Source organism: Pipra filicauda, unplaced genomic scaffold (genome assembly GCF_003945595.2).
Source record: "Pipra filicauda isolate LSUMZ 115617 unplaced genomic scaffold, ASM394559v2 scaffold27_size4233163_pilon, whole genome shotgun sequence".
NCBI classification, from domain to species: domain Eukaryota; kingdom Metazoa; phylum Chordata; class Aves; order Passeriformes; family Pipridae; genus Pipra; species Pipra filicauda.
The window spans coordinates 3,050,215-3,076,389 of record NW_024104398.1 but is presented as its reverse complement, the minus strand read 5'-3'; the positions used below and the strand labels follow the sequence as shown (position 1 = coordinate 3,076,389).

General features: G+C 37.9%; 3 protein-coding genes across 10 annotated transcripts in view; 1 reads left to right on the top strand and 2 right to left on the bottom strand.

The window, feature by feature from the left end:
• The window catches only part of AK7 (adenylate kinase 7), a 28,639-nt gene extending 8,368 nt beyond the window's left edge, over positions 1-20,271 (bottom strand). For both annotated transcript variants that reach the window (XM_039382671.1, XM_039382672.1), the window contains exons 1-15: positions 20,178-20,271; positions 19,396-19,575; positions 18,229-18,337; positions 17,177-17,271; positions 16,189-16,299; positions 11,484-11,567; positions 10,829-10,917; positions 10,221-10,311; positions 8,409-8,486; positions 7,523-7,672; positions 5,930-6,058; positions 5,498-5,630; positions 2,856-2,984; positions 1,747-1,815; positions 1,070-1,267 (exon numbers count right to left, since the gene is read on the bottom strand). In XM_039382671.1, coding sequence (XP_039238605.1) covers positions 1,070-1,267; positions 1,747-1,815; positions 2,856-2,984; positions 5,498-5,630; positions 5,930-6,058; positions 7,523-7,672; positions 8,409-8,486; positions 10,221-10,311; positions 10,829-10,917; positions 11,484-11,567; positions 16,189-16,299; positions 17,177-17,271; positions 18,229-18,337; positions 19,396-19,575; positions 20,178-20,255 — 1,723 coding nt within the window. In that variant the 5' untranslated portion in view covers positions 20,256-20,271. The remainder of the gene's footprint in view (positions 1-1,069; positions 1,268-1,746; positions 1,816-2,855; positions 2,985-5,497; positions 5,631-5,929; positions 6,059-7,522; positions 7,673-8,408; positions 8,487-10,220; positions 10,312-10,828; positions 10,918-11,483; positions 11,568-16,188; positions 16,300-17,176; positions 17,272-18,228; positions 18,338-19,395; positions 19,576-20,177) is intronic.
• Positions 20,272-20,862: 591 nt separating this feature from the next.
• Positions 20,863-25,395, bottom strand: LOC113986584 (GSK3B interacting protein). 5 transcript variants are annotated; one of them, XM_027718376.2, is made up of 3 exons: positions 25,292-25,395; positions 23,403-23,661; positions 20,863-22,782 (listed from the first exon to the last, which is right to left on the bottom strand). In XM_027718376.2, the coding sequence occupies exons 2-3, from the start codon at positions 23,658-23,660 to the stop codon at positions 22,621-22,623; spliced, it is 420 nt and encodes a 139-aa protein (XP_027574177.1). In that variant the 5' UTR covers position 23,661; positions 25,292-25,395; the 3' UTR covers positions 20,863-22,620. The 5 variants fall into 5 exon arrangements, with proteins under 5 accessions (XP_027574177.1, XP_027574172.1, XP_027574176.1 ...); XM_027718371.2 differs by having other exon boundaries at positions 25,277-25,390; XM_027718375.2 differs by lacking the exon at positions 25,292-25,395 and adding an exon at positions 24,594-24,708.
• The window catches only part of ATG2B (autophagy related 2B), a 49,660-nt gene continuing 48,237 nt past the window's right edge, over positions 24,753-26,175 (top strand). For 2 of the 3 annotated variants that reach the window (XM_027718370.2, XM_027718368.2), the window contains exon 1: positions 25,229-25,390. In XM_027718370.2, the coding sequence (XP_027574171.1) occupies positions 25,229-25,390 (162 nt within the window). Of the gene's footprint in view, positions 25,391-26,175 lie in introns of all 3 variants that reach the window. The other variant, XM_027718369.2, reaches the window with a different exon arrangement.

Genomic DNA, 26,175 nt, shown 5'->3' with positions numbered 1-26,175 from the left:
GAAAGGATGTTTGATGTTTGATCTTTGTATACTTTCAAGTGTAATCAACAAGAAGGGAGATTTAATCTGTGAAACAGAGAGCCGCTCACAAGCAAGATCCAAGTGATGTCTGTGTGTTAGAAAGACAAATTACTTGTTGGTGGAATTGCCTTGTTATGGTTTAGGGCTGGACATGCTTCATTCTCAGACACAACAAAGCTTGGGGAGAAGGTTGTACCACTGATAGAGGACACAAAGAATGCAGAATTCATGGGCCACAAGGACATCTGGCAGAACTCCCAGGATGAGGAAGAAACTAATAAAGCCGACCTAGTAATTGTACTGATATCAGCTCCAACTAGGTAAAAGGTAATTCCAGCAGGGGGAGATCATGACCATTCACTCACAGCCCACTGACCCAAGAAACCCACCAGCTCAAAAGAAGAGAAAGACTGAGCATGTGGACTAATTAGCAGAAGTGAGAGAATCATTAACCAATAGAAGACAGAATACTGATTAATAAGAGAACTATGTAAGTTTTAGCCTATGAATACTAATTCCTTTGTTTGCTAAAATGTATAAATAGTAAAAAGTTTTGGTAGTTAGAGTGTTTGATTTGTGGAATACTACTGAGAACCCAAGCTTGTGCAACTCAGTGTCTCTTGAGTGTGTAATTATTGGCTTGTTGCACACCAGGTAACGAATTCGATTTTTGTGAACAACAATGGCATCTGAGGATAAGTCTAAAAAAAAATATAAGCAACTATAATATTGAAAGTCCATGAAGATGTACTATTACACCTATCTGGAAGGACGCAAGTGCAGAGGTCTGTAACCTAAGTCATAAAATTACTCTAATAATTTAGCCTACAAAAATAAATAACTAAAACCCCAGTTTTTAAAAACAAGCTAACTGTACAAGAACATTTTTTGCAGGTTATATAATTACATGTTTGTTGTATATGCAATCTGCAATATTAATAAAAACATTATCTATATATGTACACTTATTATATGATTTTTGTAAGTGTTAAATTTCTAACAACAAATTTTTTTTTATATTTTACCTACTAATTCTATTATTTCATACCAATAAACTGAGGATGTATTTCAAGTTCATCAAAATAGTTGAGAACTGTTGTATCATCTGTGTTCGAATCTCGGAAGAGTTTCAGAGACGGCGGGAACTTGTCCTGCGTATAATGAGTCCCAGCAACGACACTCTCTGGCAGATTTGTTACTCTGTTTATAAGGAATTCATCAGATGCAGTCAAAGAAAAAACAAATTCTGTGAAGAAGAGCATATTATCAGCCAAGAGTTGATGGCATTTTCAGAAAAAAAAAAAAAAAAAAAAAAAGAATAAAATATCCACAAAACAAACCAAACCCTTCCTTTTGATTAAGAAAAAATTATTCACCAAAAGGGCTGTCAAGCATTGGAACAGGCTGTCTAGAGAAGTGGTTGAGTCACCATGCCTGAAGGTATTTAAGGGATAGGAAGATGTGGCACTTAGGGACAGGGTTTAGTGATGGACTTAACAGTGCTGGGTTAACAGCCAGACTTGATGTTCTTAGTGGTTTTTTCCAATCTAAATGGTTCTGTGATTAATTGTTCTCTTTCAAATAAGAAGGCAGTGGCATTACATGAAATAGATATTTAAGTTAACTTCAATAGGAACAGATGGAGTGATATTTTAGACTTCTCGTTGGTGGCAGCAATATTTCAAAACTCCTCAATTTATCTAAAAAGAAATCCATCAAACTTACCAGGTGTGATTATTTTATGACATCTAGGTATTTTGCTTTTTATTTCTTCTTCTTCATCATCATCTTCCGCTAAAACAAAGTAAGAAATTATCAATATTCTCATTTGAAGCAACAATATCACTATATTTGCTAAAAATGTGTCCAGTACAAACACAGGTTTGTCTACATCCTGATTATACTAATAGCTGGAAATCAATCTACCCTTGAACCAGTTTAGAGAACTCAGTAAGTAATTTATATTTCCAGCTACCACAGAATTCTACCAGTAACTGTTTTACCTACACAGCAGCAGTATGTACATGCATACACCTTTTTAAAACGTGTTCAACTACAAAACTGCCATCCTGTCTTTGGGCTCTGCCCTTGTTAAGTACATTATTCTGCCAAAACCAGAGACAAGGCTCAGAACAGTGAGTAGAAATGTTTTACAGCTGTATGTTTAAAATGTTTTCTGCTGCTTAGGATATGCTGTTCTGAATAGTTAGTAAAACTGCCTGAAGAGCATCAGCTTACCATGACCACTTGCAGAACAGTATACTAAGCTGAACAAGACTGGTTTTTCTTTTCCCTCAAACCTCATGTTGTAATTTAAATATGAAGATAACTCTTAATCTTGGTCTTAATGTATGGATGGTGCTTGCTCTCAATTTGAAAGGTATGTTGCAGAGCTTCTCTGAAGTCATATCTACTGTAGCTGATCTAATAAACCAACTCTAATCTGGCTCACAAAATATGTATTGATGCACTGGCTGGATCCCCTCATTCAGTGGCCCTTAAATATTATGAAGAAGTTCTGCTGTAGAGCTTGCTTAAGGAGAGTAGACTAACACAAAACATGAAAATATCTTCCATGTTTGTGCATTTACTTATTACTCTGCCGGGAAGGAGAGCCTGAAAACTGTATTGTGCATAAATTAAATAAAGTGGATTACAATCTTTCTTGTGTTCTAACAATCATGTGTAAACAACTTTGGTTTGTATCCTGCATCACAGTCATTACAGTGCTGATACAATTCAATTAGTATGGCACTGAGAACAATAACGATAATGACAATATTAGCAGCAATAAAAACAAAGGCAGTAACTAAACCAAAAGCAGCAGTACTTACCGCTAAAAAGTTCCATGGCTTGACTGTAGGTCTCTGGGAACCCATCTAAAACATATCCCTGATTCTTACAGGGCATAGATTTGAGCTTATCCTTCACAATTGTAACAATAAACTGATCATCTAGACGACCTAAGACAAAAAAGTTTAATATGTACCTAGCTAATATAATCAAGGTATCTGAACTTATTTTACTAACATTCAAATTCATTTATCAGAGAAATTTCTACTTAGACCCTAAAAAAGTTATATATTTTGGATTACAATTTGTATATTATGTGTTGACAATGATTTATGGAATATGAATATGTAGCTATAAAATAAAATCACATATGTGTTTACAGGGATATAAATATTAGAACTTTAGGAATACTAAACATGAAATTAGTTTTATTTAGGATAACACAATCAGATTTTAATAGAAGCAGTAAAGAAATATTTATAGAAAAAATCATGAGACAAAGCAATAATTTTCTATTTACATTTAACAGTAAGTCTTAAAGATAGTTTTGCAAAAAAGAAGTGAGATTGACTTTGCTAGTTTCATTTTCAGATGAATAGATTGAAATATGAATTGGTTTATTAATTTGTCCCGTATTGTTGAGAAAATATGTGGAAGTGAAAAGTTTGGTTTGACCTGAGTTTTTGTCCTTTTGTAAGCATTGACTCTAGTTTCCTACTTTATTTTGCTTTGGCTATTAAAAGTCTTAGATATTTATAGCCATAGAAGTATGTTATTATTCTAAAAGTCATTATTATTTTAAGTAACAAATCAAAGCATGTAGAAGAGATACTGCCATAGATCTCATTACTGAAGCTTCTGGGTGTGTTACAAGTTCCTTGTTTAGCAAACACAAGATCCAAATCAGGTAAACCTTTAGTGATAGAATGCATTTTTACTAGGATCACTTTATACAACATGGAAAACCTTAAGCACTGAGTCAAAAACAACATGACTTTGTTCACATATAGATGATAACTAATACTTTTCAATAATGGTAATTTTATGGACCTTTTTCAATCTGCAGACTTTAAAATTCTTTCCCAGCTTCAGTAAATACTATTTACTTTCTAATGATGTATAAGCTACTTAAATCCCGTCCAAAATCTCGTATGACTGTGCACTAATGCTCCTTTTTACTAGAATACTTTTATTTTTGCAAGATTGGTAAACATACACTTCACCAACTTTTTACTTTATATTATATAAATTATGCTCTCTGCTCTGAGATGAAAACATAATGCTATCAAAAAAATCTGAAGTAGAAAGATGCACCAAAGTATTTAAAATATGTATTGTTTTTAATAGACAAGGTGTATAATTGCATTGGATTTGAATGGCTAGGTTTTGGTAGCCAGGGACGTTACAGGGTTGGCTTTTCTGAGAAGCTGGTAGAAGCTTCTCCCATGTACAACAGAGCCAATGCCAGCCGGCTCCAGGACAGAGCTGGCACTGGCCGAGGAAGTCAAGCAGAGATGATAATAACACCTCTGTGATAACGTATTTAAGAAGAGAAAAAGTCATTGCATAGAAGTTAAATGTGGCCAGAGAAGAGAGACGTGAGAACCTGTGAGAGCCCTGCAGACACCCAGGACAGCAAAGAAAAGGGGAGGGAAGCGCTCCAGGTGCCAAAGCAAAGATCCACCTGCAGCCTGTGGTGAAGACCATGGTGAGACAGACTGTCACTCTGCAGACCATGGAGATCCATGGGGTGGGGGGCAGAGACCCATGTGCAGCCCATGGAGGAGGCCCACAGGGAGTAGGCGGATGCCCAAAAGAAGGTTGTGACTGCATGGGAAGCCCATTCTGGAGCAGGCTCCTGGCAGGACCTGTGGACCCATGGAGAAAGGAACCCATGCTAGAGCAGGTTTGCTGGCAGGACTTGAGACCCCATGGGAAACCCATGATGGAGCAACCTCTTCTTGAAGGACTGCACCTCTTGGAAGGGGCCCATGCTGGAGCAGTTCATGAAGAACTGTAGCCCAGGGGGAGGCCCCACGATGGAGAGGTTCATGGAGGAACTGTTGCCTGTGGGAGGTACACCACGCTGGAGTAGGGGTAGGACTCCTCTCCCCAGGGAGGGAGCAGCAGCAGAAACAACATGTGGTGAACTGACCACAACCCCCATTTGCATCTCCCTGTGCTGCTTGGGAGAGGAGGCAGAGAATTGGGAATAAAGTTAAATATGGGAGAGAAGGGAGGGTGGGAGGAAGGTATTTTTAAGATTTGTTTTACTTCTCATCATCCTGCTCTGATTTTGATTGGTAATGAAATTAAATAATTTCCCCAAGTTGAGTCTGTTTTGCCCATGACAGTAATGAGTGAGTGCTCTCTCCCTGTCCTTATCTCGATTCGTGGAATCTTTCATTATATTTTCTCTCACCCTGTCCAGTTGAGGAGGAGAGTGACAGAGCAGCTTTGGCGAGCACCTGGCATTCAGCCAGAGTCAAACCACCACATTAATGTATAATATAAAACATTGTATTTTATTTTTAAATAAGGTACATACAAATAGAAAGGACATTATTTTTGCTTTTAATAGGAAGTAAAAGTTCTAGAGCACAAATTTATTTCCTGATTTTCCATTTGCATAGGGTTGCAGTAGTTGTCTTTATTATAGTAACTATAATTTTGTATTCCCTACCTTGATTCAGCTCCATGTTTTCTTTTATTCCATCTAATAACTCCAGTGCTGCTTCTACGTTTTCACCTTGCTCCTCTACCTCATCTTCCCCCTCCTCTACTCCAGTGTCCTGTTCTTTAGCCACAATTTTCTCCTGATGACAAGAACAGAAATACGAATAGGCTCAGAAATTCCACAGCCAACTTATTTTATATGCAGATGCAAAAAAATAAACAAAAATTAAACAATTCCTTTCATGTCTCTCTTGGACAGTGAGATACTGAGCAACCCTCAGCCTCTAAAAAGAGTTCAGTGCAACCTCCAGAAGCAATCAGTGTGTAAAAAGATATTTCCATTCTAAAATAATGAGGTTATAACTAATTTGAAATGATATCAAACATTTTAAAATCACAGAAATTAAAATAATAGGAACATTAGAAAACAGTAACGTACCAGATGTGCAATTTTTTCAGAAATCACATCATCTATCTTAATGTAATGTAGCCTATAATGTTTGCAGAGCTCCTGAGCAATGGTAGATTTGCCAACCGCAGGAGGACCATGAATGTAAACTTTGAGAGGCTGGAAAAAAAAAAGATGAAGATATGACATCATTCAAACAATACAGATGTTTTTATGTAAAAGAGATGATCTTTTTAATATAACTAATAGTATTTATAATTAAAACTGAAAATATATTTTGGTTCTATCAATTTATTTATTTCTCACTGAATATCTCCTATATCACCCACAGGCTCTGAGTAACACAGTTACTTAACACAGTTCTCTCCAACTTTACTGTTGGAGAGAAAGCACGCTTCTATTCAGTAGACTAACAGATCAACGTGGCTAATTAGTGTTTGAATAATCCAAAGAGATGAAAAACAATCCCACAGATAGGATGCAGTGAATTTTGGAATGAGGTGGCAGATATTATATTATAAACATGCAATAGTTCTATTTCCCAACTGTGGTAGATTTGCTGTCATCACAATGATTATTTTCACCTCAAAAGTTTCAGATCCATCACACTCTGAAGACATTAATGATTTCTCATTTCAGCCAACCAGCCTGAGGATGAGTAAATTTAATTAAGATTCCAGTATACACTTATTAAACATGTTATGCAACAAACTCAAAATCATACATAATTAACAGCCTCTCTTACTTTAGTAAATCTGACAGCACAAACTCTGAAAATTTAAGAGTAGCAACAGAGACAGTCTAGACAGCCTTCCCTCTCTGTTACTTGGTAGGTCTATATTTTGTACTGATTTATTTTAATTGGATGTGTATGTACTCAGATTCAGTGGTTTAACCCAAACACAGATCTGATAATCCTTTCAGAGCTATGCAGGGACTTTAATGAACAACCTTGAACAATAGTAGCTGTATTTTGTTTTACATGCCCTGAACTCTTATTTGAAGTCTGAACAAGATTTAGATATGCTGAACAGCTTTATCATACCAATCAATATTCAAATGTATACAAGCATTTTTCTGCACTTTTCAATAAGCCTCCCTGTATAGTTGAATGCAGAAGTTCTAAATATCAAGCTAACAGGAAACAGCAAAGTTGTCCAGTAAATGATGCAACAGAGCAGGGCAAAATGAAGGCTACATTACAACTGAATATCCTGACTTGCTAAATATAAAGAAGGACACAAAATACTCAGCTAACTATTGACTATCATAAAAAAGCTTAAATAAAAGATACACTTATTGTATTCTTGAAGCAAAATATACCGAGAGCACCACTACATAAATAAATTACCTTCAGAACAGCAGCTTCTCCATCATTAAGCTAATTTGCATTAACAGAATTTCAGTTTTAGGCATAAAGGAAATAAAACTTAATCATTGTTGTTTTAATTAATATTGCCTCATTTAACTTCTACAATTTCATTTGTGGATTTTATGTTCACTTAGTTTGCACCTATGTCAGTTTTCTATGTATTTTTCCTTAAATAAATTAAAGCCTGTGTTTTTCTATTGGGGAAAAAGAAAGAAAGGTGCACTTTAAAATAGTATACAACTAAGTATTACCTGTAATCCTCGACTTTGCTTGTATTCCTTGACAACTTGTTCAATGTTCTCTATCAGTCCTGTCTCAGCAACCCAGTTAATGTTGAAAGCATCTTTCAGAACATTAGATTCCATTTGCAGGTTCACAAGCAACATATCTAAATGTAGTTGCTGAGGAATAGAGCTACACTTATTTACAGACTTAAGCTATGCATGTTAAAAGAACAGTTAGCAGAAGCTAGAAACCAGAATGAACAGGGACAATAGAAAGAATTAAATCATAGGGAAAGAAGATTTACATATAAAGCAAAACAGATATTTTAAGTTTTTTAAAAGTATTATTTTTCAATGTAGAGTTGTATTTGAGTGTTCTCATGAACTATTAGAACATGAAACACTAAGTAATTATTCTGTACAATGTAAAGGTTTCATGTAATTGCAAGGAATAACTTCTTTCATAGATTTATCAAATGCCATCTTAAAACTACTTGGATTGTAATTCGTTCATTTCTCCTATGAAGTAGGAGATGAACACAACATAATTTATGCATGCTGTGTTCATCACCCTTAACAGCACTTTATTATTAACTTATTTTTTTGCTATTTTTATCATTTGGTGTAGGTTTTGTCAGAGTGCTCCAGTATGCTAAGGGGAGCAGCAATATCAGTGCTTCAGTGTTTTGTTGGTTTTTTTTTTTTTTAATCAGACTTTAACTCCTTAAAGTAGTCTGTTCTATGATGGTTAAATTTTTCTTTGTTTATTTTCTAAATTTAAATTATACATTTTTGGGCATATTTTGTAGTTAAATTTTTCTGGTGAAATTAAAAAAGAAATTGTATATTTAATGATGTTTTACTTTAAGCTTACATATTTTCCTGAAGTAATAAAAGAAAGAAAAGTACTGACTGTTAAATCTTTGCTCAGGAATGCATCTTCTTTAGGAATCTTCTGAATGTTTCCTGGTCCAACATTTTTACTGATACACTATCAAAAACAAAATAAACAAACAAAACCAAAAACATTTAACAAATCATATTCTTAGAAAAAAATTCAACAGGATTTGTGTGAATAAAATGTGTACTTTAAATTTTATGTTTCACTGTACCTGAAAAATCAGGGTACTGATTTGAAATAGATCTAAGAACAGTATATTAATTTTAATGTTAGTATTAAATAGCTTTTGTTTGCTATATAACACTTTCTCTTTAGTACCTGCAATAAAAAAATAAAACAAAGAAAGAAACAACCCAAAACCACAGAAAAATTTTATGAAGTCCTTAAGTCAATGTACAACTTCCTAGTGCTTAAGATCTACTTCGAGATCTATATTATTTGCCAGCACTTTTCACTTCAAGTTCCTGAAGTGTTTATTTCTGTTAACAGCCAGGAAGGGTTTTCAGATCAATGCCACTGATAACTCTCCATATATCATTTGCATTTCATCATTAAGCAGAAATTGTTAGTTACTCCTACAGTCCTTTAAAATAGATTTAAACTCCGTTAGATTCCATAAAATAATAAACTTTGATATAGACCATCAGAACAAATCTAAATATATTCCAGCATTCTGTCTCCAAAGAAAATAAGCACAGGAAAAACATATATGATACTCCTTCCAAATACTCTTCTAATTTTCAGCTATAATTCTCAAGGTGTTTCTCTCCCATGTGCCTTTCCAGTCTTTCCCGGGGCTGGTACAGACAACTCCCCTGCCAAGATAACTTTGCAGCACTCTCTCCGCTGGCAACTTCCCATCCACGAAAGCTGTCCACTTACTCCTGCCCTCTATTTCCCATTTCTAAACAACCACACACCCATGAAAGGACACAAGCCACTCCCTTTGGTGCCTAGCTGCTTCTCAACAGCTATTGGTGAAACACCTCTTTGAAAGCCTTTGGGAAAATCAAGTAGACTACATCATCTTTGTTCACCCTTACCCACATTGACTAGTAGTAGTATAGAAATCCAGGAGATTTCCAAAGTATTTGAGAGCACATTTTTGAAAGTATTTCTCATGAAAGCATTTTACAAAAGTCACATTGGCTCTTCCCAAATAGAATAGTATGTATCTGTGTCCTCTAGTGCATTTAATTTGTTATAATTTCTTACAGTGTATGTAGTTGTTAGCTGACATTATTAGGTATATTGGCTTGTAATTCCCAAAATATTTCAGGAACCTCTCTTTTTACATTGGCACTACATTTATCATCCTCCAGTCTTCAAGTGCCAGGACAGTGCTAAACAGCAGGTTGCATGTGTGAATTTGCATTTCAGAGGTATTTCATCTTGGAGCTATTTAAGTCATCTTCAGTGAATACCATAGGACTCTGGTGACTTCTTTGTGTTTATTTTGCCAGTGCAAACTGGCACATCCACAAAACGAGGGGTAAAGACTTTGTAAAGACTTTGAGTACCTAATTACAGTACTGTGAATCCCATAAAAATTCACCAGAACTTTCTTACGCAAAGTTTCTCCTTAAATTAATGATAATACCTCAAAAATCAATTCCACAAAATTAGGCCCAAGTAATGTATTCTGTTTAAAGGGCAGAAGTCTTGTAGGATTTCAAAATAATCTTCTATGTAATTTACTACATAAGATAATTCAGGAAGACCTTGGAAATTCTACTTCAGTAAAGTGTATAGTTTTTAAAACCTTAGAGATATCTTAAGGAAAAAAAAGGATTCAAAATCTCGTACCTTTCTCAAATCTCTTACCTTTACTAGTTCTTCAAGTGTGTGCTTGGATGTATCCACTGCAAGTATATACTGAACTTCTGGTCTGTGGTCTGCTACATTTTGCAACACTCTGAAACACAGCAAGTACGGCCAGGGCTGGCACTTACAGAAGCATACTTGGCTTTTGCTGTTAAATAAATTTCAGGAACACTGCCAGGAGGCTATAAATTCTTGCAGAACATTTCAGAGCATGACATTTTCATATATGTTTTACTTAATAAAGCACAGTTGGATATTTTATTTAGAAAGAAGTTGAAAGGATAAAAAGCAACATCTGTAGAAGATATTATCTTAGCCTGCTGTAGAGTCCACAATCCATTTCCAGTTCTGTGCCAGTTTACTGATATCACACTCTAGGTCGAGTAAGGCTCATCATTTCTTAAAAGCACAGCACCTGTGCAACAGTCATGTAAGCTTTCCAGAAGGCACATTAAGTACTAAAGAAGCTCTGTTTGACCCAGCAAAAAGGGCCAACAAGTGACCTTAAACCAACCCACCCAGTTTAAAAGCCTCAGTACTCTCTCGTGGATTTGGATTTGTGATCTAGCTGGTATCAGTTGTTGCCCCGGGGAACTTTTTCCACTTACGCTGCTAAATCAAGAATATGAATGGTTGGAATAAAATTCTTTCCATCCCCAAAAACAGGTATTTCAGGAGTCTCACTAAGCCAACACATCTGAAAATACAGAGAGTGAAGTGAGGAGAAAAAGGTTACTTTTAATCAGAGCTTAAAAAAGGAGCATTTCTTTACTAGGGAAATCTATAAATTCAGGATTTAAAGTTCAGTTTATTGAGTGAGTAATGGAACTGCAGGAAAAAAAAACCAATTTTTGAGAAATACTGATTGGCAGTCTACTGAAAGCAAGAAGTCTTTTTTTTAAAGAATATTCTTTCATCTTGAAAAATATTATTTTCTATCCCCCAAAAGACAAATACTTGGGGGAAAAAAGAGACTGTAGTGTCGAGAAGAAAGACATTTTTCTGGATTCCATTGATATGACAGACATGTTCTCACTGTAAAGTACATATGGAGATACTGTCAAAAAAAGATAGAAAAATCAAAAAAAATATAGAGCCAAAGAGGTGAAAACCACTTTCACTGTAGCTAGAATATTTCAAATAATCAGTTCTGCTCATGAAAGTATTAAGTTTATGATACCAAAGCTGCTAAAGATACATTCAATTCCAGTTCAGTTTGCCTCTAGAAATCAAATGATTCTTCAAGTGTAGTTGGATGTCTACCTTAAAAAGATAGTGGAAGACTCCTTCCTCAGCTCCGTATTGATGTCCTGAGGCAACAACACAAGTTGAAAATTTATTTGGGTTCTGTGAAGTAAAATCAGCAAGAAAGTTTTTATTAAAATCTGGTACTGCAGTTGGGATACAGGCTTACACTAAAACTTGATTACTTGTGTACTAAATATACAAGGTGTATAAACTATATCACTCAAAATTTGTAACTAGATCAATTGTTGCATATCCTGCAGTTTCTTATTTCAAAAAAACTCCCCATTGCTCAATTAGAACTGATCTGTTTACATTTGAATGGAAATTCTAAAACAATTTAAGAGTTAAAAGAATTGGAAGTTATGTAAATCAAATGAACAGGATAACTCATGTTTCAATTTTCTATTTTCAAGAAGAAATAACTCTGAAATTCACTGAAGCTATTTTTTCAATTGCATTATATTTGCATTTATCTGCCTAAAGGAGTGGGAAAGGCTGGGTTAATGATTTTACGTCTTAACTTTCATTTTGATACACAATTAAAAAAAATAGATCTGTGAACTATTTAAATGTTTTCCTAACCACACATCATGATTAACCCACATATTTTTTTCTAACCATTATTGTGTAGCACCATAAATTTGCCTATGTGCTTGGACATACATGTTACTGCTTGGATCAATGGTGAGGAGGGTTTTACAGAGAAAAAAAAAAATTTTTAAATCATCTAAAGAAGAAAAACTTTCAAGGAAGTCTTTTACATTAGGACCACTATCTTTGAAATTTTTAAGATAAAACAACATTATTAAATAATTCTCATGTTGTAAAGATCCTAGACATTATATATTTCCATGTAAAAGAACCTGCCTTTACCAGCAGTGGGAATAAACGCGCAGATTTGAGATTTAGATTTTTTTGGTGAAAAATGAACCTTTTGTTATTTTTGTAATATTTAAGAAACATAAAAATAAAGGAAGTCTTAGTCAATCTTTAATAAGCAAAACATCATATAAAGTGATGACAAGTTGTAACATCAGTGTATTTTATCTGTGTATGTGTTTTTATCTAATCTACTTACAGTGTCAAACTTTGTAATAAAAACTACCTCAACTCAGTTGAATTCAACAGCTTGTTATTAATCACAAGAAACCCTAAAATTAGAAGACATTACGGGTACCATGAGAGCTTCCACACTGTGAGGACTTAAAGACCACAGTTGCCTGTCTCAAATACTGTTAAGGCCACAGAAGGACTTTGCCATGAGATAATCACAGAAGGGAAGGACAGGATGCCACTGACTCCCAGCCTGGTCGAGGTCAGGTCTGGTTAATGCATCTGGACAAAAATTCCCACTGTGGCAAACTGTGTAAAGAAGAAACTGCTCATACATGTATCAAACAAAGATCACCCCAAGTTATGGGACAGATGGCATCAGTGACCACCAGTGACCATAAAAGCCCCCCCAAATATGCCTCTGTGGATACCTGGAACTTGGGCTGTAAATTAAGCCGCTACAGCAGGAACTTGAGATAAGATAGAAGTGGTACTATTGTCTGGGTGTTATCTCAGACCTAGGGGGAGGTTAGCAAAGCCTGGGGAGAAGAATGTGTCACTGATAATGGACACAAAGGACACAGAATTTAATGGCCACAAGGAAAGCCAACTCAGCAACTGTGCTGATATCTGCTCCAACTGGGCAAAAGGTAATTCCACCAGGGGGAGATCACAACCAACTCATGGCCACCTAAAAAAGAAACCCACCAGAGAAAGACTGAGCATGGAACTAATTAGAATTGGAAGTGAGGGAATTTAACCAATAGAATAAGAGAACAGTGTAGCTACAGAGTATTAATTTCTTTGTTTGCTAAAATGTGAAAAGTTTTGAACAGCCTTGGGACCCCTATCACTGAGAAGCCCAAAGTGAGGAAGGACCAACAGGACACCATTGGATCCATGGGTGACGAGTATCTTCTCCTTGATCTCTCTGTCCCTCTCCTCTCTTTTTCTTTCTATCTCTCTACCTCACATCCACTGTTAAGTAAAACCATGTTATTGACTCTAGCATATGTTCTCATTTGAACCCCAATTCAAGGAGAGGCATCTCTTAATAATCAGATCTTAAAACACTCCAAGTTTGCTTGGGTAGTACCATGATAGATACTGTTTGTACCCTAAGAGCAGCAGCTCCCAGAGTTGCTCTGCAAACATGCCCCAGAAGACAAGTAGTAATGTTCATCTCCTAGCAGAAAAAACCTGCTTCTTGTGAAAGCACAGGAGGTGCTATTTCTCATTTCCCCTAAAGAGAATGGAACACAGGATTTTCTTCTATGTACCTCGTGCTAACTTCTGCCACTTGTGGAGATGAAAAAATTTGGCACCAAGTACTATACTTCACCGACATATAAACCTCTAAAATAGGTTGAAGTCCTCTAACAATACTTACTTATTGCCATAAGTCACACATATGAGAAGGTACTACTTGAAGTTAGTTGGATATAGTTAATTTAAAAAATGAGGCAATTCTTAGGCAAGCTGCAGTTCCACTCAGCATGTTTAGTCCCAGGTGGTGTCACGTTTCCGTGTAATATTCATCAAAGCCACTAGATGTCACATTCTAGCTGGAATCATCCATTCCAGGCTGTGCTTGTTTTATGTGAAGTGGGAAACAGGTCTAAATTAATGGATTCGGGAATCATGAGAACAGAGCTGGGAGATGAAGAGCTTTTCTGTTTGTGGTAGACAGATATTTCTCCAAGGATTCTGAATTTGGCAGGAACCCAGAGTCAGCAACTTCTGAGAGAAGCAACACAGCCTGCAAGCCCTGCCACAAAGGTAAAAGGTAAAAAATTGCTAGAGGTAAGCAAAGACTTCTAGCTCACAACTCTTACTGAATTTTGATCAAAAAATAGATGGGAGATACACTAACGCAGATGAGTGAAATCTTCCTTTGAGCAACAACAGCCATTAAATTGCACTCTGAACAGACACCAAGGCTAAAAAACTCTTCTATTCTTGGTGCCAAAGTCTTCTCTACCTGACTGACAAGACTGATGAATCTTGATGTTGAATCCCCCTCTTTGTGGGCAGTGGTTACACTGTAATTTGTTTCACTGATGGTACATTCTCCAGATGCCTCTGAGTTTAGAAATGAGTTAGAACAGTAATCCAGAAGTCTTCAGCCATTACAAGAAGATAATGTTGATCTCCTGGGAAGAACAGATGCTTTGGAGCCTTCCTGTTCCAAAGTGCTGACACAAACTACCCAGGGGCACCGATGCCCATTGATGCTGACCCTGGAGTTCTGGAGGAGAAGGGCTCCTTTTGAAAGGCCTACAGCAGGTATGTATTGAAAATATTCAAGGTGCTTTTATAATGTACAGCTACACATTGTTCCACTGTCTTCTTAACAGATGTTCAGCCTGACAAACATTTAGAAGCAAATATTAATTATATTAATGCTTTTGTTATGCAGTGACTCAGTGCTTTGGACTAGTCAGGAAGGTAGAGTCAATAGTTCATCTGGGTGTTAGTTGTAGCAGAAGTTATTCCAAGGTTTGATGGACATTTACCATCTTCATGTTTCTAACATCACAAGTGTGAAAGTTATTCCATGGTCTTATAACTCCATGTTAGCACAGTCAAAGAAAAAACAATTCACCACCACATGATTTTTCAAGCTGCAAACCAAATTTTACTGGTATTCTATACTATTAGACCCATGTTAACAAAGAATATAATGTCTAGTGCTATTTTCTCAGCAGGGCATAAGATGGTAAGTGTATACTCAAATCAGAGCAAAGTTTTTTCCCCCTCTATTATTAGCCTGACAAATTTCTGCAATAGACACTGAATCATATTGATTATGTGAGACTGCTAACACACGTAAAGAATGACCAAATGACATCTTCATCACACAATGTATTTCACTGTCCTCCTACCCTCCACAGTACTCCATCACTAATGATAACAACATCCATTTTCCTGAATTGTGAAGTATAATGTGAGCCACTGTTGGTATTTATTTAGTAATAGTTCTGAAATACAAAGTTCTCTAAATACAAAAAGCATGGTCTGATCTCTGGTAAGATTAATAATCTAATCAGATCAAAACAAACAAAACTGAAAGAAGGGATTTTAAAACACATATGAAGTGATAGCATGTATTTTAGTTATTCTGCGTCAGCTCTATGGATATGATTTTAAAGTGAATTATAGGGTGGAATAAAAGTCAATAAGCCCTCTGCTCCAAGAGCACAAACTATCCAGGAAACATGCTAGGTGTGGCCAGAATATCTTTTGAGTATTTAAATGAGACATAATACTAACATAACTTGTTAATATTTAAAGATGCTGCTTTTCTTTAAAGCTGTACCGATATCCCTTTCCTCCACAGTCTTTAATCCTCAAGTCTTTCCCCACACAGGCCCCAGCTTTGATTCTCTCTGATACAACCAAAGAAACAGTATCTTTTTTAGATGAGATAAGCTTCATTTACTCACTAAGGAAAAAAAGACAGAATTTGGGATTTATATTATGCATACACTTAGGTTTCAAAAGGCATTCTAGTATTTTCTATACTACTGTATTTTATTTATTATTGATATAATCAATTTTTATAAAGAGAATAACATATTCTTAAAATTTATTCAAATTATCGTAAGAAAAAGCTATAAGTAAGAAGACAAAATGATTTATTTTTAGAAATACATTCTTTACATACAGTTTTTCCAAGTTTCACAATGAGTTTTTCAGCATTTATGTGATCCATAAAGTTCGGATGAGATTTTCTTTTGCGATAATCTTCTTCAGTAAAAGGAGCCTCAGGATTTTCCTATGAAGAAAAAAACTGTGACTGTTATACATTTCTTAAAACAGAACAATTTTTAAAGGCCTAGATGGTTAAAGTAAGTTCTTTAAAAGTATTTTTAAAATCTGTTCTAGCTTGGTTTTCATTTGAAATTCTTAAAGTTTCTGAATCTGATGCTTGAGGTTCAACATTTTGAAAACATCATTAATTCAATTTCAATTTTCACATATTTCACAGAATATTCTGAGTTGAAAGAGATCTACAAGGATCATCAAGTCCAATTCTTAAGTGAGTGACCGATATGGGGATTGAACCCACAACCTTGGTGTTTTCACAGTCGAAGATTTTTAACTTTTTTATATTTTAAAAACCATTAATTTTTATTACATATAGCATTACACAAGTTTGGAAAACTCTATTTCTCTAACACTGAATTTGAGAATTGCAATAGCATACTCCAAAGTGCCTGGCATAATTCCTGACAATACTCAATATATATAGATATAAAGATGTGTCTATTTATCTGTCTATACACTGTTTAAAATACGTATTTTATTAAATATGTAGCAAATATGGGATTTTTTTTAATGACTGAAGGACAGTGCATACTGTGGTTAGCATAGGTCTTACCTCTTGACCAAGCAGCCCCTTATGTCCTTCTGTATCATTGTAGCCCAATGCCTAAATTTCTCTGTCAGTGGAATACATTTAACAATTTTGGCAGTAAGTAATGATTCAGGGTGAAAGAATCCTAAAAACACCCCTCACTTGCCAACATTAACTTTATTAGCTATCATTGAAGTACATACCTGAAATAGGCTGTTTAATTGATTTTGACAAATATTTTCCATTAAATGGCAATATTTGGTTAAAAAAAGTTTAATGTTTTCGTATTACTTACAGGGTCAGAGGGTTTCGTATTTGCCCAGGTCATTATTGTTGAGATGAGGATGAATAACTTTGGTCTTGCAAAATTCTCTATTTCCTTATGTAAGGCTGTTAAATGAAAGCACTTAATTTATTTTAAACTGCATTATTCAAACTGTATTTTTGCATTTATATAAAGGTCCTGTATAGACATTCGTATCTTAATAGTCTATGTGAGATGTATTTTTAAGCAAATGTTCTTTATTTAAGTTAATATAAAATAAAGATAATAAATCAGGAATGACAAGAAATAGAGGAATAATGGTAATAAAGAATCAAAATATTGGGAACATAATCTTCACAAAGCTACATATTATGGGGAAAAAATCCAGACAATCTATACTAGGAAATGATTCATCTTTATTGACTGCTGAGATACTGAAAAGAAATAAAAGTGTACATTTTTCACGATAGAAAAAAAAAAGAACTACTGAATCAAGCAAAGTTTCCTTATTTTAATATCAAACAAAATAATTGTTTGTTATGTAAATGATTCTCTTGTCCAAATACACTACATATAGCTATCATATAAAGAATAATATTGCACTGTCACCATAAAAGGATTCCAGGTGCTTATTAGAATCTGGATGTAACAATTGGGAGAAAGTTTCCAAAAGACCGATAGCAGTACTTCTTTATTGGACTTTTAAGACAAAATATACTCGAAATCATTATATAAAATATTCAAACATTCTTTTAATATCACAGGAGCAAATTTTCTACCCACCTCCCAATGCAAATAGATGAGACGATGGTTGACAGCTATTTAGGGAAATAACTGCCTACACAGATGTGTCATTTAAAGAGTTGGACCATACCAGGACAGCTTCTCTCCTTTCTAAGCATGAGAGGGCGTTCCATGGTTCCTTGCTATTTAATCAAACAATTCACGTAGCATTTCTCCATCAAGGAACCCAGTTTTATATTACAGTGAACTATAAATCCCTCATAATTTCATTACATTTCTGGCAAATTTTGATGGCTGTACAGCAATCAAATTTCTATTCAGTTGATAGCTATACTAACCAGAAGCAGCCCACGTTGCTTCCTCAATTTGATCTGCATCCTCAGTGATATTATATAAAACAACCTCACATGCAAGCAAGTGATTTAAGAGTTCATCTCCAGGAGAGACCTGAGGGAAAAATAGTTACATTCTGTCATAAAAAAAAAAAAAAAAAGTCCTTTTCAAGTTTAAGTTTCTGGTAGAATGTTGTTTTCTAACACTACAATGTTGGAATAATTCATAAGACAGTTATCAAATGTTATCTGTCAGATACAAGGAAGCTGATGAAATGTAAATTAAATGGTGAGACTTCTAATTTAGAGTACACATCAACATAATTCAAAAATATAGACATTTAATGGTATTTTAGGATCCATATAAAAAAATATCCATTACTTGTACAGGTATTTTAAACATGTATCAGTTGGCAGAATGAAGAAAACATAAAAAAATGTTCATTTCCTTGCAAAATAGCACCCTGTAATTTTTGTTAAGTGAAGATTGTCTGTATTACTTGAGCAATCCTAGCAAACACTTTGGGTAAAAGCAGTGGTTAAAATTAAATACTGCCAGCCATAATTTCCTGATTGAACAGCTCAGCTGTACAGATATTTGAATCAAAACTTTTAAATGTTTGAAGAGACACTTCAATAAGAAGAATAACAATTTGTACTAAGCAGTTTGAAACAGAGACAATTCTAATCAAGCAATAAGCAACCACGTTCTCAAAAGTAAGCCTCCTTTAGTTAACTAAACTCTAGACATACACCTCTTCATACTAAGATGCATGTTTTCAGCACAATTAGCTGCTAGTGAAAGCCGTGATTTCAGTGAACAGTTAAGGGGGACACTTTGATTCCAGCACCACTACCTTTAAAATGGTGATAAAAGACACAGAGAAGATGAGAAATACACTTGGAGGGAAAAAGAAAGCAGACCTATGAATCATCAAGAGGGATGATATCCTGTCCATAACTTTTTAAAAAAATCTATTTTGAGTCTGAGTTCCTTCCTTTTACTGTTTGCTGTATCAGACCTAGAAGAGAGAAAAATGGAGAGTGTGCAGGAAGCAGAAGGAATAATAGACATATACAGCTTCCAGCAGAAACAAAGTACAGGTCATTTTACATGACTTGCAATATGTCTAATGGTGTCTAATGGCAATCTGAAATAAAACTCCTACTTACTGCATATGTTTCCTGTGCAAAACGTGGTTTTGTACTCCCTGGTTTAGAAAGAGTACCCACTATTTCATAGACTTCCTCTGGGTTACTAGGAACCTCAACAGCTTCCTCCTCTTCTTCATCTTCCTCCTCTTCCTCCTCTTCCTTTGCAAGCGACGCCCCAACAACACAGCTGGACAAATACTGCAAATATACAAGACACACGATTTGTATGCAAATATCTATCGAGCCCTACTCAGCTTGTCGTGATCTTGAGAAGACACCAGCACGGTCTGTCTAGCCCTGATCCTGCTGTTGGTAAAGCGGTTCAGGACATAGCTTCCCTTTGAGCAGGAAAACGCTAGGGACTGCTCAGCCTCGGCTGCAATGTTTTGTTTTCACTTGTGTCCTACGCCTCAATGCCGAAGGTGCTGGCGAGTCCCTGGATGCCTCTGCTCCGCACCCGGCTCCTCTCAGGCAGAGGCTCCCTCAGAGGGTTGTTAGTCATCTCTAGTTATCTCCCCCAGCAGTGACCAGCTGCTGCCTGAGCTCTCCCGACCGGCTCTGCTCACACCTCCCACTCTTAACGACTATTTTTAATCCTCGTTATCTTAACCCCTTCTTGCCCCGGTCCCTCTCCTCAGCAGCTATTTTGGGTGACCCAGATGCCCGCCCGGTCGAGCTCCTCGGGGACCAGCCGCGGCTCCCTGCCGCGCTACCGGCCGAGGGCGGGCGGGAGGGCAGTGGACTCCTCAGGCACCAAGAAGCCGCGGCCAGGAGCAGTGGCGGGCCGGCCTCGCGGTCACCTCGCCGATGGTGCGGCCGCAGTAGGAGTCGAGGTGGTTGAGGAAGATGCGGCGGCCCTGAGCCGGCCCCGCCGCCATCGCCCCGGGGACGCGGCCCGTTGCCGCGCAACCGGCGGCGGCTGCGCAGTGACACCGACTGAGGGGCCCGGGCAGTGGAGACAGCGGGCTGAGGGGAGCTCCCTCCACAGAGGCAGCAGCGCCCAAGGACAGGGACAAAAAAGCCTTTTCAGTCATCTTCAGTAACCCAGACACGGTGGAATGACATGGCTGTCCCACTTCTGGGTTAACACTGCAACGCATTTTAAGAAACCACACAAGTTTCTTCTGTTAACACCTACAAAATGCCTGTTTTGAAAGTATTATGTTTATAAAAAGCACACAAAATAACAAAGCAGTCTAAAGACGTCAACCTTCCCCAGAAAAAACCTCCAAAACAAAACTTAGCAATGCAACATTTAGTTTGGCGTTTTTCCACTTGGATTTCTAACTCCCTTTCCAAATCTCTTTACAATCACCTACCTTGTTTTTTCAGGACAAAATTTCAGCAGATACAAGTTTGCAGCCAATGTTTTTCAAATATTTGACAACTATTTGATATTTAAGATTTTTCTAAGGGCATGATGACTTCAGCTGTTCACTCCTCCCTTTCCAGTAGCTCCACCCCCCACAAGAAAACTACAACACACTGGTGCATTTGTTTAATTCTTTAGTCATTGAAATTGAACAAGTAAATTAGTTGCAAGGAAAAATATTCAAATATAAATTTGCTAAAGTACATTCTCCTCACAGAGGACTAACCACGTGCCACAGACCTGTGTGCAAAAAAGAGCCTATGAACAATTTTTGGAGCAGGAAAGCATACCCTAGGGCAGAGGATGAGTATCAGAAGTTTCAACACAAAAAGATAATAATCACGAAATTAAGCTCTTGAAAACAGAAGCAAAAATTACAGTTGTCTTTTCAGTCACAGTTGTACATCGCTAACCCAAAGCCATTACAAAAGGTCTACTAGGATTCTCTGATCCATATGACTAACTCATAGCAGGTAGAAGTCAATATAGCTCTACTGAAGTCACTGGAATCTGTGAGAACTGATATACCCCTAAATGTGGCTCCAAAAAAGCTACTGCATTTACTTGTCATAAAAGCATAGAAGAATAACAGCAGGATTGTTTAAATAAAGATACACAAATATGGAATAATAGAAGAATACAAAAAGTATGAAGGTCACAGAACATCATTTCAACTGCACAGGCATTTCTACCCAATTGTAATTTTTAAAAAGTCTACGATTCAGTATGTACTTGAAAAGTTATAGCAGAACAATAGATTTATAAAGAGAAGTGTACCGGTTTTTAAGTAGAAAATACAAGTTATATCTTTCAGTTTGTATTAGTCTTAGCAAATTTCATACAGCCTTTGGTTTCAAACCAATACAATGCAATCATCATTACGGTGCTTACTTAGTATTCATTAGGAGAGGACGCTGTACAATTGAGGGAGAAAATGTGAAAACTGGGAGTACCAAAGTACCGTATTATAGAAAGTAAAGGCTGAAGCAAAAATATTCTTGGGTATATCCTGTACATCATGTAAACACACATTCAAAATAGTAAACAGGCTAAAATGCCTTCCAAGCCTCCCAAATAGATGCAATATAGCATACATGTACATATATATAGCATATATAACATCATCTTTAGGAAATGTGTAGCCCATTAATTCTGTGCTTAATCATTTGTGATTCAGAAAATACATTCATATATTAGTAGTATATCTCGTGTATTATTTGGAGCTTGCCGGTTGCCATAGACAAGGGCAGATCAATTCATGCTGAGCCTTGCTTTTAACTCAGATACTGCCACTATATAAGCAACGCTCAACTGTTAAAGAACTATCTTTCTTGTTACCAAAGCTGAGAATTTTCAGATTTATGTACAGCAAATCAAGCTGAAACTCTTTGCAGAACAGTAGTTTTCCCAACTATTTTTTCATTAATTAGGTACAGCAAGTAGTAAGCTTCTATTTTAAAAAGCAGATATGAAAATTTTCAGTAAGCACACACACAAAGAATTACTACTTGTATATATAACATTCAGTCTCTATTTTTTTTTAGTTTTGAACAGTAACACCTTGAAAAGACCAAAGTTTTTGAACGTCGTAAGATGCAACTTACTTGCTCACTTACAACTAAAAGTAAAATTGAGAATTTTTTATGTTATTTATCAAAGTAGCTTTTAATAGTATTGTGACATATGCAAATCCACGGTAGCAAAATGTTATATAGTATACTTGTTATAACATATAGATGTTATATAATAATATACTAGTATGAATTAGACCTTAATGTAAGAAATGAAGCTTAAGATGTCTGTAAGGAAGACCTAAGTGCTTCATACCAAGAATTCTTTCTGGCACTAAACCTTCCTCATAAGTGAGTAAATCATGACTGACTTTCTTTCTTCAAAGCTTCTAGTCTTTGTAGTAATGCATTTCCAAACACCTCTCGATATGCAGGGCTGAGAGAGTCCAATAAGGAGTAGACAGTTTCATGGTATGGAGTTTGCAGTCTGTCATCAGTCTGATCAAAATCATAAGCTACTACCTGCAACAAAGAAATGGGTAGTTAAATTTCTGTGGTTATGATCACCTTGCAACTAGTATCACAACATTTAACTTTGCCAGTCAGGGTAGTACAGTAATGTGAGAACAAGAGATACCGGATTTAAATCGCAGTCTGTGCTTTCTACTATGGAGCTTAATAGTAATACAGCATCTAAGACAATTTCAAATAACTTTTGTCCAAAATTCAGAATATTAGCAAAATATATCATTATGGTTTTTGAAAAGAAGTCTCGCGTCCACATGTTTGCACAAAAAATATAAATGGTGCAAAAAGGAATTGTATAGATGCTGCATTATTGACTGCTTTGGGTACCCAAGAAAATCAAAGATTGACACAACTATAATAAATTTCTGCTTCAATCTTCATCATTTAGTGTCTCAAATAAATGCCTGGTCATTCATTAATACCCCTTCTTGCTTTGTTGGAAGTAACTAGTTAAAGTACTCTCTTCTAGGAGAAAACATGTAGAACAGGCTTCATAAAAGTATAAGAGCAATATGTATGCTTTTTTGGTGTCAGGGAAGTATTTTTCTAGGCACCTTTTGAACATGTTCATTGTTCAAAACAAAGCTTAAGAAATTATAAATAAATTAGTTTACCCTGAGTCCTGCTTCAGTGAGCTCCAAGCAGTACCTGTTCCTTTCTCTGGTTTCCACATTGATATATGCCACATCCTCTGCACAGGGAAGGGTTTTTGAGACAAACATGTTGCTGACTGCGAACAAAACATCATTCACAACAGCTTCAGCTTCAAGCCTCATATCTTTCACTTCTGTTCCTTCAAAGTCTGTATAATCAGAATCCTCTTCAAATCCTGTATTATTGGGCAACTCCATAGGATTGCAATCAGTCTCCATTCTGCATATGGAAACATTTATTTGAGATTTATTACACCATTACACTCAATATATATTTAGGCCATAAAACAGAAGATACATTTTAAGCAGACATATGAAATCTCAATGACAGCCTAGAGAATTCAAAACCAAGACGTTGAGGACAAGTGCTGAAGAAGGTTACATGAGCATATAGAAGTGATATCAGTTTCTCTGAAGTTAGTTTTTCTTAGGCAAGTTAACCCGCATTCTGTTGTATAAGAGTGTTATGATTCAGCAGTCATTAATTCTGCCCTTTGCTGATCCAGAATGCAGGAGGAAGACAAGTCATGGCTCAAAAAACTGAAATCAATAGCAGTAGAAAATAAAAACCTACTGCTGGTGAATTTAAGGAAGACTTTAAAAAGTCTGTGACCTAAATGGGTTATCAGTGACTAAAAAGACATTAACGGGAGCTTTTTGTTTACAGTCACTAAAGACTAATGCTCTTGGTCATCTTTTATGCACAGCTGTCGATACATTTCAGAGACATGAGCTTCTGCTCTTTGTGGGCAAGCGATACCAAGAAGGGTCAGACCCAGCGGTTACCGCAGTGGCCTCTCGGGTACCAGTGTGGCCGTGAGGCCTCAGCGGACACCCGTAGGGAACCTGCCTGAAGCAGCAGGGAAAGAGCCCCTTGGGACGCTGTCCTGAGAGCTCTGGTAGCTGAGCCCTGCAGCCAGGAGGGAACGGGGGCTGCCAATCACCGATCCGCAACACGTCAGACAGTCACTCCACTAGATCCATCACTTCCTCCCAAACCCCACCTCGGACCTACAAACAAATTCCCAAGAGGCTGAAAGCAACAGGGGAGCTGTACACCGAGCCGCGCAGCCTCCCGCGCCCACGGACCGCGCCCCGGAGCGCACCCACCAGCGCCGGCGGGCGGCTGAGGCCCGCAGGCTCCGGACGCACCCTCCGCGCCGCTCCGCTCCGCTCCACTCCGCCCCGCCCCGCGTAGCACAGCGCCCGCTCCGCCGCTCCCCGGGCCGCTCCCCGCACAGGCGGCCCCGGCGCCACTGCCGGCGCGACTCCCCCGGCCCCGCCACCCCCTCCGCGGCTGCTTCCGCCCCCGCCTCCTCCGCTCCCGACGCCACTTCCCGCACGTCACGGAGCCGCTGGCGGCGGGGGGAGCCGGGCGGCAGGAGACAAACAGCCCCGATCGGCCCGGCCGCCCTTGCCGGCGGCGCAGAGCTGACACGGAGGGCGCTGCCCGTCCGGCCGCCGGACCGCGGCCCCTTCCCCGCTCCGCGCAGCGCGGCTGCAGCGGCCCCTCCGCGCCCGCGGCCGCCGAAAAGATGGCGGCGGTCTCCGAGTGAGGATGGAGCCGCCTGTCAGCGTCTCTTCGCCCTGAGGGCGGGCAGTGCCGCCCCGCCGGGCCGTGAGGGGCGGCGGGGGCGCCGCCTGGAAGCGGAACCCCCGCGGTAGCCCGCGCCGAGGGGCGAGGCCGGGCCCGGCGGCTCCCGCTCGCCTCCCTCGCACCTCTGCTCTCCGCCCGGCCCCAGCCCCGTCCCGCCGCCCGGCCCTGCGGCCCCCGGCGCGCCGCCGCCATGCCGTGGCCTTTCTCGGAGTCCATCAAGAAGAGAGCCTGCAGGTACCTGCTGCAGAGGTACCTGGGCCACTTCTTGCAGGAGAAGCTCAGCTTGGAACAGCTCAGCCTGGATCTCTACCAGGGCACCGGCTCCTTGACGCAGGTCCCTCTGGATAAGTGGGTAAGAGATGCCGGCGCTTCACCCCCTCGGCTTCTGCTGCATCTGAGGGACCAGCTGATTCCCTGCCCCCGGCTGCCACCCACTTTATTTTCAATACCCAGCCTCCTTTATGTAAAAAGTTATAGCCGTATTTAGCATTTCATCCAGGGAACTCTTCGCTGATGTGCTAGCATTTAGAAAAAGAAAAATCTGTGCATTTGTTACAGATATATTTTTCCAGCCATGCTTTGATTGTGTAATTTTTAATATGAGAAAGGAAACAAAAACTAAAAGAAGACAATAGTTGCTGGTATTTCAGGGAGAAGGAGTTAGTGTAGCCAAAACTACTAGAATTCAGTGATGTACTTACTGAAGAGCATTTTTGCTGGCTACTAAAGATGGTAAAAACATGAAGTAATCCCTGTGGCATCTATACTTTTTCTTCATCTTGGGGACATCATGGTTCTTAATTATCGTGTTATGCTGAGCTTCGTCCATGTAGATCTCTAAAAATTGTCCCCTAGTCTTGCAATACTGAAAGTACTTGTTGACAAATGGAAAGCTGGTTTTAGCTGGAGTTTAGCAGATGGGCTGTCACACTTTGAACCGGCTGAGGCTTTTATTTTTCAGTCCTGGCACGTATGTTTTTGTGTAAGTATGTGCCTATGCACACGTATGCACACTTCTAGTGTACTGTAGACACAGACCTTTGGATTACTGTGTTTGTAATAATTTGTGAAGTTTCTTGGTTTAATTGCCAATGTTACTGAATTCTACCTGTCAGTCAAGTGTCTGTCGTGAGGAGC

What these genes read in the sequence shown, in the direction of transcription:
- LOC113986584 (XM_027718376.2), bottom strand. Translation starts at nt 23,660, where the DNA reads ATGGAGACTGATTGCAATCCTATGGAGTTGCCCAATAATACAGGATTT. An exon ending in TCACTGAAGCAGGACTCAGG is followed by an intron (nt 22,783 to 23,402) that starts GTAAACTAATTT and finishes TCTTTGTTGCAG; the next exon opens with GTAGTAGCTTATGATTTTGA.